The sequence below is a fragment of the Artemia franciscana genome, chromosome 2 (assembly GCF_032884065.1).
Source record: "Artemia franciscana chromosome 2, ASM3288406v1, whole genome shotgun sequence".
In the NCBI taxonomy this organism is placed as follows: domain Eukaryota; kingdom Metazoa; phylum Arthropoda; class Branchiopoda; order Anostraca; family Artemiidae; genus Artemia; species Artemia franciscana.
In genome coordinates this window covers 10081108-10095539 of record NC_088864.1, presented here as the reverse complement: position 1 = coordinate 10095539, position 14432 = coordinate 10081108, and the positions used below count along the sequence as shown (strand labels likewise).

The window sequence follows — 14432 nt, the reverse complement described above, 5'->3', positions numbered from 1 at the left end:
CAAAGAGATGACCGTTTTGACAATGTTCAAACTAAGCCTACAGCAGCTCTACGAATTAAACCAATATACCGAACTTAATTGTTTGCTGTATTCCACAACAAACCAGAAATGAAAATGACCGACAATAAAATCCGCGGTTAGAAGACAAGCGACAGCGAGGATCACAGCGAGTCGTACACGAAAATAATGCGCAGCGAACTCTGTGACTAGAAGAGAAACAACAGCGAGAATCAGAAGGAATCCTCGGAGAATACTAAATTCTACAAAATAGATGGTTTTGTGAAGGATCAATACAAAAGGAGAATTGAATTCACGCAAGAATTTTTTAATTTACGTGCAAAATTATACAAGATGACGAATGACCCCAACAGCTGAAAAGAGGCATTGAACAAGCGACAGCAAGACTCACATCGAATCACAAACGAAAATGCTACACAACAAAATATACGTTTAGAAGACAAATACAGATTACAAATATGTCAAGCGAAATGATACAAGATGACACAGGAGTCCGAACAGCTAAAGAAAAAGGCATGGAAAATGCATCTCAGATGATGAACAAAATAAAGCACAACAATTTGTGGTTAGAAAAAATACGACAACAAGCATCACAAATGAAAATTACGGACAATAAAAGTCTGCAGTCAGAAGACACGCGACAGCAAGGATCACATCAAATCGTAAACAAAAACGACGACGAGCGACATCCGCGGTAAGAAAAGAAGCCACAGCAAGAATCACAACAAATTCCAACAAAATACAAATACTTTAAAATGTATGATTCTTTGAAGAATAAAAAGGAAGCATGAATTAAATTCACGCCTGAATTTCTTCAGGCGTGAATTTCTTCAATTGGAATTGCTGATACGTCATGGCACGGCTTATAACTAAAGAACAATACGATAGTTATGGTAGAGAGAGCGTAATTCGAGAGCCACAAACATGCAAACCAACCACATGCCGAATGTAAGAGATCGACCTAAAGTCTTATTTCAGCGTCGCTCGAAAAAGAAGTAAGTAAAATTACGGTTAAAATTGTCAATACACGTATCTTTTGAAAAGTCGCTTCTCTGGGGGTATAACGTCATACCTGAGAGACTTCGCAGCCTGGTTTTCTGTGGTTTTGTCTTTACTGGATTCCAACTAAAAGAACAAATGGGTGTTTCCTTTGATATATATTCTTGTTAAAAGATATATATGCCACATCACTGCTTAATCAACACTGAGCAACAAAGTTAGCTGTAGTTAGTCTCATTGATAACCGGACAAATAATGACATCTCAAAGAGATGACCGTTTTGACAATGTTCAAACTAAGCCTACAGCAGCTCTACGAATTAAACCAATATACCGAAATTAATTGTTTGCTGTATTCCATACCTAAGCCCATCAATACTATTTTGAATCGTCATAGCTTCGCAGCTTAACAGTTTTCATAGCTTTCCTGATTCCCGATTTTGCAAGCATTCCTGATTAAAAAAAAAAAAAAATCCAAAATAGCATAAAAATGTTGTACCAATATTTAGTAATCAGATTCTTATTTTAAATTAGACTATAGTCAGAAATAAACGAGGGAGCCAAGGATATTAAAAAATACTTTACATCATTTCAAGTCTTGACAAATAAAGACCAAGAATAAGTTATAGCTATGTCATTCTTGCCACGTATCTCACTGCATGATATTGCATCATACGGTCTAAATTCTGAATGCAACCGGTTAGTAACATCTGGTGAAGATTTAGAAGCTCTAAACTCTGAAAATGAAACACCTCTGCACAAGGCGGTGTTTCATAATCGTTTTGATATGGCAGAATACTTTCTAAAAAACGGTGCAAATCCAAATGCTAAAAATCGACTCCTTGAGACGCCTTTGCATCTAGCTGCTAGCTTTGGAAGAGCTGAAATTTGTAAGCTCCTCATCTCGTTTGGTGCAGATATAGATCCGTTAAATATAAAAGGACTAACACCTCTATATTCTGCAATGGGTGGCACAATAATTTGTCTTCCAGTTGTTCAATCCCTTGAAGTTGTTCAATCGCTATTGGAAGCTGGAGCATCCCCAAATATCAAGCATAAAAAGCAAGAAACAGCATTACACACTGCTGCTAAATATGGTAGATTGGATCTATGTAAAGAACTTGTTTCCTATGGTGCAAGTATAAATGCTTTAAATAATTTAAAAAGAACTCCACTACAAGTGGCTGTTGAGAAAAAACACTATCGTATCATCAACTACCTTTTAAAAGAAAAGGCAAGGCTAAGTATTGTGGGTGCCATCGCAAAACAATACCGGGATACACTAAAGAAGGCCATACAAAATGGCGACATTGAAATGGCAAGACTTTTAACCGGTTCTAACGTGACTTATAACTCACTTGAACATTTCATCATAAAATATTTGTCAGAACAAGAACCAAAACCAAATGAAAAGGTAGAGGAAATCGAAGGCAAAAGAAACAAAGACAGTGCAGTACTTGATTGGATTAAAGAGTGCTTAAGAATCTCCCTCAAACGTGACTCTATTGAGATGCTATATACCCTGCTTCCTTTTTTCTGTAAATCGGGACCAAAATCTACATTGAAATCAAATTGTCGTGAATACGTCATGTCAAATTATAAAAAAAAAGATATCAAGGAATTGCATATTCCGCTAAGTCTTAAATATTACCTACTGTATAACGAGGAGTTGAGAATTCTACTGGATAATTTTTACAAGGATTTACCAAATAATTTCAAGCCACTAAAGTTACTGGCTTGCGACGCAAAAGCAGCCAGCGACGTAAAAGTAGTCACATCCAGGCGACGACAAAGTAGCTTTAAGTTAGACAAGCCTTTAAAACGCTTTAAGCTTTTTAAATGTTGAAGGAGGCTTACATAATACACAAAGAATTGTTTAAAGAAATAGACCTGAAACTTAAAAAGAACAAGAATGATCTCTTAAAACAAGATTTATTCTCAATTTTGCACCACCAGAGCTGACTATTTTTAAGAAAAAACATTTTTCTTGCAATTGGAACTCCAGCCTGGAACAACGATCTAGACTGGTCATGACTTTGAGATGATTTAGAGCCTTGATTTAGGGAAGGTATTTTTCATATAAATGACATTTCATTCATATGTGTTTTAAGGGCAAATTTAATCATTTTCACCTGGGATGATCGTACCGTTTTTGATATCATGACGCATGCGAAATTATACAAGGTGACGAATAAGTCCTTAACACCTAAAGCAAAAGGCATCGAAAAGATGTCTGCGGTAATGTTAAAGAAAATGAAGCACAGCGAAATCTAAGGGTAAAAGATATGCATCATTATAAACAACAACTTAAATAACAAACGAAAATGACGGATGGCAAAATCAACGGTTACATGACAAGCAATAGCGAGAATCACAACAAATCGCACATGAAAATGACAACAAAATCTGCACTTAGAAGAAAAATAAATCAAAATTTTAATAATAGGAAGGAACACATTATTGCCGCTCGGCTCAAGAAAAGAAGTGAGTAAAACTTGAGGTTCAGGAGCTCGGCTGTGAAAGTACAAGAAGTTAACGAGATTGGACTTTTTGGGGATACCAAAATGCGTGCCATTTACGCCAATTAAACAAAAAAAAAGTTTTTTTTTTTAATGAAAGTCAGGAGCGACATTAAATTTAAAACGAAAAGAAATTACTCCGTATTTGAATGGGGCTTTCCCTCCTCAACGCCCCACTCTTTACGCTAAAGTTTTTTACTGTTTTAAAAAGAAGAGTTAAGAGAAAGAGTCAAACCTTAGCGTAAAGAGCGGGGCGTCGAAGAGGAAGCAGCCCCTTTCATATACGAAGTAATTTCTGTTCGTTTTAAGTTTTAATGTCGCTCCTTACTTTCAGTTGAAAAAACTTGTTTTTTTATATTTAATTTCTGAACGTTTTTGAATCAATGCATGTTTAATTTTGGCTCTCCGCAGATGAATAATTAAAACGAAATTTGCATATTTATTTTTTTGGCTCATTGGCTTTCTCGTGGTTTTGATCGAATGATTATGAGAAAAAAAGGAGCGGGGGAGGAGGCCTAGCTGCCCTCCGATTTTTTGGTTACTTAGAAAGGCAACTAGAACTTTTAGTTTTTTACCAATGTTTTTATCAGTAAAAGATATACGTAACTTACAAATTAGCTTACGTAACGAACTTCTGTATTCTCGTGTTTTTATTACGTATATGAAGGGGTTCACCCCCTCGTCAGTACCTCGCTCTTTACACTAAAGCTTAAACTTTGTCCCAATTTCTTAAGAATGACCCCTGAATCACAAAAGCCAAAAGCATTACTAAAAATGCTTTAGCGTAAAGAGCGAGGTATTAGGAGGTGAGCCCATCATATGCGTAATAATTTCTGTTCGTTTTAAGTTTTAATGCTTCTCCTTACTTTCACTTGAAAAAACTTTTTCATATTTATTTTTTCATTGTTTTTTTAAATAATGCTAGAAAATCCTGCGCTCCCTTCATGAAACTTTTCTTCCCCCATGACAAATTCCTCCAAGGAAAGTTCCCCCAAAATATCCTCACCTTCTCAATCCCCCCGACCTAAAAATCCCCCAGAAAACGTCTGTACACTTCCAAATAACCATTACTATATGTAAGCACTGATCAAAGTTTGTAAGTTGTGGCCCCTCCCACGGGGACTGTGGGGGAGTAAGTCATCCCCAAAGACATAGTTATAAGGTTTTTTGACTAAGCTGAATAAAATGGCTATTTCAGAATTTTGATCCGGTGACTTTGGGAGAATAATTAGCGTGGGAGGGGGCCTATGTGCCCTCCAATTTTTTTGGTTACTTAAAAAGGGCGCAAGAACTTTTCATTTCCGTTAGAACGAGCCCTCTTGCAAGATTCTAGGACCACTGGGTTGATACGATCAACCCTGGGAAAAAAAAAAAACAAACAAATAAACACGCATCCGTGATCTGCCTTCTGGCAAAAAATACAAAATTCCACATTTTTGTAGATAGGAGCTTGAAACTTCTACAATAGGGTTCTCTGATACGCTGAATCTGCGCTGAAAAGTCATTCTATGACTTTTAGGGGTAGTTTCCCCCAATTTTCTAAAATAAGGCAAATTTTCTCAGGCTCGTAACTTTTGATGAGTAAGATTAAACTTGATGAAACTTATATATTTAAAATCAGCATTAAAATGCGATTCTTTTGATGTAACTACTGGTATCAAAATTCCATTTTTTAGAGTTTTGGTTACTATTGAGCCGGGTAGCTCCTTGCTACAGTTCGTTACCACGAACTGTTTGAAATGGTGACTATCATGCAAAAAGGTACTCAACTCGCTCGTCATATCCATGACAAGAAAGCTTTATATTGCATTTCTCTGTAACTGATTCTTAACCAGCAGCCCTTTTTCAAAGGCTACTAAATGGTGCAAATAAATTCGCAAAATAACTTTAGACAGCTTGCCACGTTTTGGAAAAACTTATGGTGCAAATGAAGATGATTCAGATATACTACTAATTGTTCCAAAAAAAAAAAATTAATACAATATTATCTTAGGTAATTTACGAGATTGCCTTTATAGCTATATAAATTTATGAGACGTGTCCTTTTGTTTTAAGAAACAGAAAAGTTTAAAATAAACAAATAAGTCTTGATTCTTTCAAAATTTTGTTATACCAAAACCTTTTGTCAACTTGCTTTGACTTCGAATTGGGTATTGCATTGCTTATACTGTTAACTGACTATTATTTTAATTTTTATAAGAAACTTTTGAAAACAAAAACGAAAAAAAACATCACATTTATCTAGTAACAAAGCACAACAATTTGTTGTAGGTAGGGCAACAATTTGTGGTAGGTAGGGACAAAGAGTGCGGCTAAATTAAAAGAGGGAAAACTACCCCACCCCCTTAAAAGAGGGGACTAGTTTCGACTAGCATTCTAGCATGAGGCGACACTTGGCATTTTTTGAAGCTCTGTAATCATTTACAGAGAAGCTCTGTAACAATTACACTAATTAAGTTAATTATTCTTAATATTGCAATAAAAAAACCAATGTCGTCAAACGCTAGATGGTGTTGATAGTCTCTTTTTGTCAACACAAGCGGCGCCTTCCACTTTTATAAGTTACCCTTATTCTTTGGGTATGGGGATCATTCCCTCAGAAACCACCAGGCATAGCTTAAATTTAGTCTTTGATTTCCTTATTGTTTGAGATTTCAACAACATTAAACGTGCAGAAACATCTAAGATCTGATGTTTCTAATGGCTTTAAAAGATTGCCAAAAGATAGCAAAAGTTTTAAAAGATAACCATCCCGAGTTGGGCCAGACAAATTTTTACAGAAGACTCCACTATTAGTCGCCAAGAGAAAAAGGAAATTTTCAACAATAATTCAATAATATCAAACAGTTCGTGGTAACGAACTGTAGTAAGGAGCGACCCGGCTCAATAGTAAACGAAACTCTAAAAAACGGAATTTCGATGCTAAAAGATATATCAAAAGAATCGGATTTTTATGCTGATTTCAAATATATAAGTTTCATCAAATTTAGTCTTTGTCATCAAAAGTTACGAGCCTGAGAAAATTTGCCTTATTTTGGAAAATAGGGGGTAACACCCCCTAAAAGTCATAGGATCTTAACGAAAATTACACCATCGCATTCAGCGTATCAGAGAACCCTATAGCAAAAATTTCAAGGTCCAATCTACAAAAATGTGGAATTTCGTATTTTTTGCCAGAAGACAAATCACGGGTGCGTGTTTATTTGTTTTTTTTTTTTTTTTTTCCCAGGGGTCATCGTATCGACCAAGTGGTCCTAGAGTGTTGCAAGAGGGCTCAGTCTAACGGAAATGAAAAGTTCTAGTGCCCTTTTTAAGTGACCAAAAAAATTGGAGGGCACCTAGGCCCCCTCCCACGCTCATTTTTTTCCCAAAGTCAACGGATCAAAATTTTGAGATAGCCATTTTGTTCCGCATAGTCGAAAACCATAATAACTATGTCTTTGGGGATGACTTACCCCCCACAGTCCCTGGGGGAGGGGCTGCAAGTTACAAACTTTGACCAATGTTTACATACAGTAATGGTTACTGGGAAGTGTACCGACGTTATCAGGGGGATTTTTTTGGTTTGGGTGTGGGGTTCAGGGGAGGGGGGTATATGGGAGGATCTTTCCTTGGAGGAATATTTCATGGGGGAAGAGAAATTCAATGAAAAGGACGCAGGACTTTCTAGCATTACTATAAAAAAAAACAATGAAAATATAAACATGAAAAAGTTTTTTCAATTGAAAGTAAGGAGAAGCATTAAAACTTAAAAAGGAACAGAGATTATTACGCATATGAGGGGTTCTAAAAATACTTTAGCATAAAGAGCGAGGTATTTAGGAGGAGATAAACACTTCACTCTTTATGCTAAATTTTTTTTAAATAATTTCAACTATTTATTCTACGGCCTTTCTGATTCAGGGGTCATTCTTAAAGAATTGGGATAAAACAAGATTTAGTGTGAAGAGCGAGGTATTAACGAGGGGACCAACCCCCTCATATATATAATCAAAAATATAAGAATATAAAAGTTTGTTACGTAAGTTAATTCTTAAATTACGTATTTTTTTTTTACTAATAAAAACATTCGTTAAAAATAAAAGATCTAGTTGCCTTTTTAAGTAACCGAAAAATTGGAGGGCAACTAGACCTCCTTCCCCACCCCTTATTTCTCAAAATCGTCTGATCAAAACTAAGAGAAAGCCATTTAGCCAAAAAAATAATTAATATACAAATTTCATTTTAATAATTTATGTACGGAGAGCCAAAATCAGACATGTATTAATTCAAAAACTTTCAGAAATTAAATTAAAAAAACAAGTTTTTTTAAATGAAAGTAAGGAGCGACATTAAAACTTAAAACGAACAGAAATTACTCCGTATATGAAAGGGGCTTTTCCTCCTCGACACCCCGCTCCTTGCGCTAAAGTTTGATTCTTTCTCGTAACTCTACTTTTTAAAACAATAACAAACTTTAGCGCAAGGAGCGGGGTGTCGAGGAGGAAAAGCCCCTTTCATATACGGAGTAATTTCTGTTCGTTTTAAGTTTTAATGTCGCTCCTTACTTTCATTTAAAAAAACTTGTTTTTTTTATTTAATAACTACCCAAAACAGAATTATTGAATACCTTTAGAATGAGCTGAATGCCTCAAAAGATCGATCAAACCCATCTTCCCTCTTTGTTCAGTTAAGTTTTTTCACCTATTGTGCATCCAAACACCCAATTGTTTCTTAAACATGTTTTCAGAGAGGAGCTAGCCTAGTAGCCCATGTTCATTGTTTCTCTATGTTCGAGTTTGTTTTTTATCTTTTGCGCAAAATTTGAAATAAATAATGCAACGGGTATAATCATTAAGTTATTTTTTAATTCTATTTTTACTAAAATAAGGTAAAGGACACAGTTAATACATGAAAGCAATTAATAGATTATTACCTGACCATTAAAATAAATAAAAAATAAATAAAAACAATAATTAAATTAGTATAATAATGATCAAAAATACATTATTAATTAATTAATAGATAAAGTAGAAAATTATTCAACAATAATTACTATTAAATTAAGAAAATAGCAATAAAAATAAAATTTTATTTAACTTTTATTTAAGTTTCGTTTATAAATAATTTTTGCTTTAAATTTGGGCTGAAAACTTTTTGGGGACAAGGGATGGGGGTGCTAATTCAGATTTTGTCCCAGGCATAGAGAGGCCAGAATTGCCGCTGAATAGGAGTCATCAAGATAAAACAAGCACTTACCTTGTTAATCTTCAACTCCCCACTGATTTATTTTGGTATATCATTTATGATATCATATATCACATGTGACATCATTTTGTCTTTTGAAAACCCTTGCTTGAAAAATTGTATTTGGAAATCCATGTATGAATATCGCTTTGCGTGTTCGGAAACACAACAAAATTATCATTGGGCTCGAAGTAGGTAACATCATTCTTATTTCACAGAGCACTTGTTTTTAGAATAGTGCCTCTTTAAGAAAAAGAGTCGCAAAAGATAGATACTGTGTAAGACAAGATATAACAGAAACATGTATACCTGCCTAAAAATTGCAAGAATTTTTAAATATGCAGTCAATTCGCTATTTTGGGAAAATGTATACAAGAAATAGTGAAAGAGATACCAACACTGTTTGCAAGCAAATACGGATACCTAATTTTCCTCTGCCTCCCCTCCATTTATATTTTTAGAAGTTATGACACATCACAGGGTTTCTCTGACACCGACTGAAGACCCCTTTATGTTTTCGTTGCAGGCCCGCAGGCAATAACATTATAAGCACATCATTATAAACTTAATTTTTCGGGAGGGGGAGTACAAGAGGATTATCTAGGGAGGGGGTACAAAAATAAACTTTAAAAACCGCATCAAAAATTTGTTTATATTCATTTTTGTTATGTTTTTACGAGTCACGCAAGTATTTCGGGGGAGAGGTTTCCAGCCCTCTACCCCCCCCCCCCACCTGGATACGCCCTTGAATATAACTTGTTACGCAAATTGAAAAACATTGTAGACGCTCTTTTTATATCAAAAATTGAAGGTTAGATGCCCTTTCGGCCATTTGATGCTAAATACTCTAGCACTGAAAAATATTGTAGGCACCCTTTTGATGCTTCAAATCCGATTATTTTGGGCCCCTTCCTTCCCTCTCGCCTGGTCTGGACGAGTTTGATTGCAAATTTTGAATAGTTATTGAATAATGGTAACAAACCTGGTGAATGGAACGCAGTCCAAGTTGATTAGTCAAGTCTGGTGTAGGAGTACGGTGGGGGTAACCATTTGTGAGATCAGTAGATGCCAAAGCCGAAGTAAGGGCCTAAAAATAATAACAAAAAATATAACAATAATAATAAAATTAAAATAATAATAGGGTAATTACAACATTCTGAAATAAAAAGCCAGTAAATTAATAATAATAATAACAACAAAAGCAAACACTTCAAAAATAAGCATATCAAGCCACTATTCCCAGAAGTTTCAATAGGCTATTCTCTATTCACCATAGTGGAGTTTTTATAAAACAATAAACATGGTTTCAGAAAAAAACAAGTCATGCAATACGCAGTTGGTAGAAGCTATAAAAAACTTCCAAAATATGGCTGATTTCGGTTTGAAGTTCGATTGCTTGTACATTGACTTAACAAAAGCGTTTAACGAAGTTTCAGTTAGTTTGTTGCTTGAAAATGTTAAAAGTGTGAGCTAGGCAGTAGAACTTTAGCGTGGATTACAGATTACCTATCAGGCCGTTCCTAGCAAGTTATAGTCGGTAGTGCACTTTCAAAGGAGAGCCCGATTTGGAGTGGTGTGCCACAAGGCAGTTGTTTGAGCCCGAAGTAATTTGCCAGAAGGAATTCGTCACTCCACTGTCAAACTATAGCAAACGATGTAAAACTGTATAAAAGTGCCGCCTCCCCGGTAGACGTCACCCTTATTCAAGAGGATCTGAATGCCTTAAATAATTGGTGGAAGTCGAACTCCATGTTGGTAAACCATCAAAAATGTTTCGTACATCATTACTTTTCGAAATGCTCGACTTATCATTATTTTCTTGGTGATAAACCTGTTTCGTCTGCGCATTCAGTAGGGATTTAGGTATTCACTTTGATAACTAGTTGAAGTTTCACAAGCACGTGTCAATAATTTCGCGAAATGTAATTATTGTCTGCTTCGAATTAAAAGAAGTTTCAGGGAATTTAACCTTCAAACTTTTATGACACTATACAAGACATTGGTACGCCTGGTGGTTGAATATTGTTCCTCTGTGTGGTATTTGAAATGGAAACGCGACTCGCAGCAAATTGAAAAGGTTCAACATCGGGTAAGAAAGTTTATCCCTTATTTGAGTCATTTACCGTATCAGCGTCGACTGCAATGTTTGGAACTTCCTTCCCTGATGTTTCGACGGGACAGGATTGACCTGATCAATACGCTCCGTATTATGAAGGAGGTTCATAATATGTATTGGGCTGAATTTCTTCAAGCTTAGTCATTACTCAGCCAATCGACAAAACTTGTATAAATTGTATCAGCCGCAAGTACACAAGAAAATAGCTCAATGTAGCTTTATTAACCAAGCATCAAAACCTTGGAATAGTTCACCTTGGAATGGTGCCAAATTTAGGAGGGCTCTCGTTGAAACTGAGTTCTATGAACAACAGTTTCCATGATATAGTTAGTTGTATAGTTGTTTTTATTGAATAATATTTTGTTTTTTGCAGTGGTGATGTTGAGCTGTCATTCCTTCTATTGGTATTGCGACAAGCCTATGGCTTTCTCCTGTTTTGATTAAAATAATAAATAATAATAATAACAAAAATAATAAGATAACACTTATTAAAATTAAGCACCAGAATTGACTAAACTACGTTTTTTTCGTAGTCATTTATTTAAATAACTATCGTAAAACTACAAAATGAACGCTACATTATGCTACTTTTACAATCACAAAAAAAATAATAGAAAAATAGGGGAAGAAAGGTCACTTGTTAAATACGCTTACAAAATATGGTACGAAGGAGTTGAAAAAACTGTTCGTGCGGCCCTTAATGGCTTGTAGTTTATTGCGATGCCTAGTAATTGTGCTGATCTGTGCATATGGTGGGAAAATGGAGTGATGCTCCTCATTTGCTAAGACCATTTCCCAAATTTCACCATTAGATTATGCCTTTGAGCGAATAATGTGGGCAATTTCAAGAGCACTTTCGTAGTTGCTAAAGCGGAATAGAAGTATCATTACTATTACTATCATTACTATTTATTGCTGAGCTTACTTTTTCTTCTGAGGGCTTCTTTTTTGGCAAAAATTTCAGAAAATAATGGTTTTCAAAACACTAGGAATCATTTTCGCATGAAATATAAACGTAAATTTTGCACAACAGTTGAATATAATTTAAAACTAAAAACGCCGATTTACAATACAAAGAATTTGAGAGAAGCAAAATTGGATACCACCAAAACCCTTAGCACAGTCTTCTAAAATTTATAGATTATCCTTTTTAAATTGAAAATATCAGATCGCGTTAAATTTACAAAGAAAAAAGTTATAAGTCTACTCTTCTAATATTGATATACGGCCCTGCTCGATGCTGTCATAAAAGTAGATTACCAGACAAGAACCATTTATTTGTGTTATATTAGTTATGTTTCTACTCTTCTAATATTGATGTAGGGCCCCTGTTCAATACTGTCAAAAAAGTAGATTACCAAACAAGAAACATTTATTTCTGTTATGTTAGTTATGTTTCTACTCTTCTAATATTGATGTACGGCCCCTGTTCAATACTGTCAAAAAAGTAGATTACCAAACAAGAAACATTTATATCTGTTATGTTAGTTATGTTTCTACTCTTCTAATATTGATGTACGGCCCCTGTTCAATACTGTCAAAAAAGTAGATTACCAAACAAGAAACATTTATTTCTGTTATGTTAGTTATGTTTCTACTCTTCTAATATTGATGTACGGCCCCTGTTCAATACTGTCAAAAAAGTAGATTACCAAACAAGAAACATTTATTTCTGTTATGTTACTTATGTTTCTACTCTTTTAATATTCATGTACGACCCCTGCTCAATACTGTCGAAAAAGTAGATTACCAAACAAGAAACATTTATTTGTGTTATGTTAGTTATGTTTCTACTCTTCTAATATTGATGTAGGGCCCCTGTTCAATACTGTCAAAAAAGTAGATTACCAAACAAGAAACATTTATTTGTGTTATGTTAGTTATGTTTCTACTCTTCTAATATTGATGTACGGCCCCTGTTCAATACTGTCAAAAAAGTAGATTACCAAACAAGAAACATTTAATTGTGTTATGTTAGTTATGTTTCTACTCTTCTAATATTGATGTAGGGCCCCTGTTCAATACTGTCAAAAAAGTAGATTACCAAACAAGAAACATTTATTTGTGTTATATTAGTTATGTTTCTACTCTTCTAATATTGATGTACGGCCCCTGTTCAATACTGTCAAAAAAGTAGATTACCAAACAAGAAACATTTATTTCTGTTATGTTAGTTATGTTTCTACTCTTCTAATATTGATGTACGGCCCCTGTTCAATACTGTCAAAAAAGTAGATGACCAAACAAGAAACATTTAATTGTGTTATGTTAGTTATGTTTCTACTCTTCTAATATTGATGTAGGGCCCCTGTTCAATACTGTCAAAAAAGTAGATTACCAAACAAGAAACATTTATTTGTGTTATATTAGTTATGTTTCTACTCTTCTAATATTGATGTACGGCCCCTGTTCAATACTGTCAAAAAAGTAGATTACCAAACAAGAAACATTTATTTGTGTTATGTTAGTTATGTTTCTACTCTTCTAATATTGATGTAGGGCCCCTGTTCAATACTGTCAAAAAAGTAGATTACCAAACAAGAAACATTTATTTGTGTTATGTTAGTTATGTTTCTACTCTTCTAATATTGATGTAGGGCCCCTGTTCAATACTGTCAAAAAAGTAGATTACCAAACAAGAAACATTTATTTCTGTTATGTTAGTTATGTTTCTACTCTTCTAATATTGATGTACGGCCCCTGTTCAATACTGTCAAAAAAGTAGATTACCAAACAAGAAACATTTAATTGTGTTATGTTAGTTATGTTTCTACTCTTCTAATATTGATGTAGGGCCCCTGTTCAATACTGTCAAAAAAGTAGATTACCAAACAAGAAACATTTATTTGTGTTATGTTAGTTATGTTTCTACTCTTCTAATACTGATGTACGACACCTGTTCAATATTACATAAAAAAACTAGTTTTTTTAACTGAAAGTAAGGAGCGACATTAAAACTTAAAACGAACAGAAATTACTCCGTATATGAAATGGGTTGTCCCCTCCGCAAACCCTCACTCTTTACGCTAAAGCTTTTAATTGTTTTAAAAAGCAGAATTGTGGCAAAGAGTCAAACTTGAGCGTAAAGAGCGAGGGATTGCGGAGGGGACAACCCATCTCATATACGGAGTAATTTCTGTTCGTTTTAAGTTTTAATGTCGCTCCTTACTTTCAGTTGAAAAAACTAGTTTTTTTTATGTAATTTCTGAACGTTTTTGAATTAATACATGTTTGATTTTGGCTCTCCACACATAAATTATTAAAATGAAATTTGCATATTAATTCCTTTTTTGGCTAAATGGCTTTCTCTTAGTTTTGATCAGACGATTTTGAGAAATAAGGGGTGGGGAAAGCCTAGTTGCCCTGCAATTTTTCGGTTACATAAAAAGGCAACTATAAATTTTAATTTTTAACGAATGTTTTTATTAGTAAAAAATATTCGTAACTTAAGAATTGGCTTACGTAACAAACTTTTATATTCTTAAATTTTTATTATGTATATGAGGGGGTTTGTACCCTCGTTAATGCCTCTCTCTTTACACTAAATCGTAAGTT

General features: G+C 34.5%; 1 protein-coding gene across 1 annotated transcript in view; it reads right to left on the bottom strand.

The window, feature by feature from the left end:
• LOC136034104 (B-box type zinc finger protein ncl-1-like) overlaps window positions 1–14432 on the bottom strand; it is a 120459-nt gene that overhangs the window by 51775 nt on the left and 54252 nt on the right. Inside the window, exon 10 of the mRNA XM_065715238.1 lies at window positions 9744–9848. Within this exon, the coding sequence (XP_065571310.1) occupies window positions 9744–9848 (105 nt within the window). The remainder of the gene's footprint in view (window positions 1–9743; window positions 9849–14432) is intronic.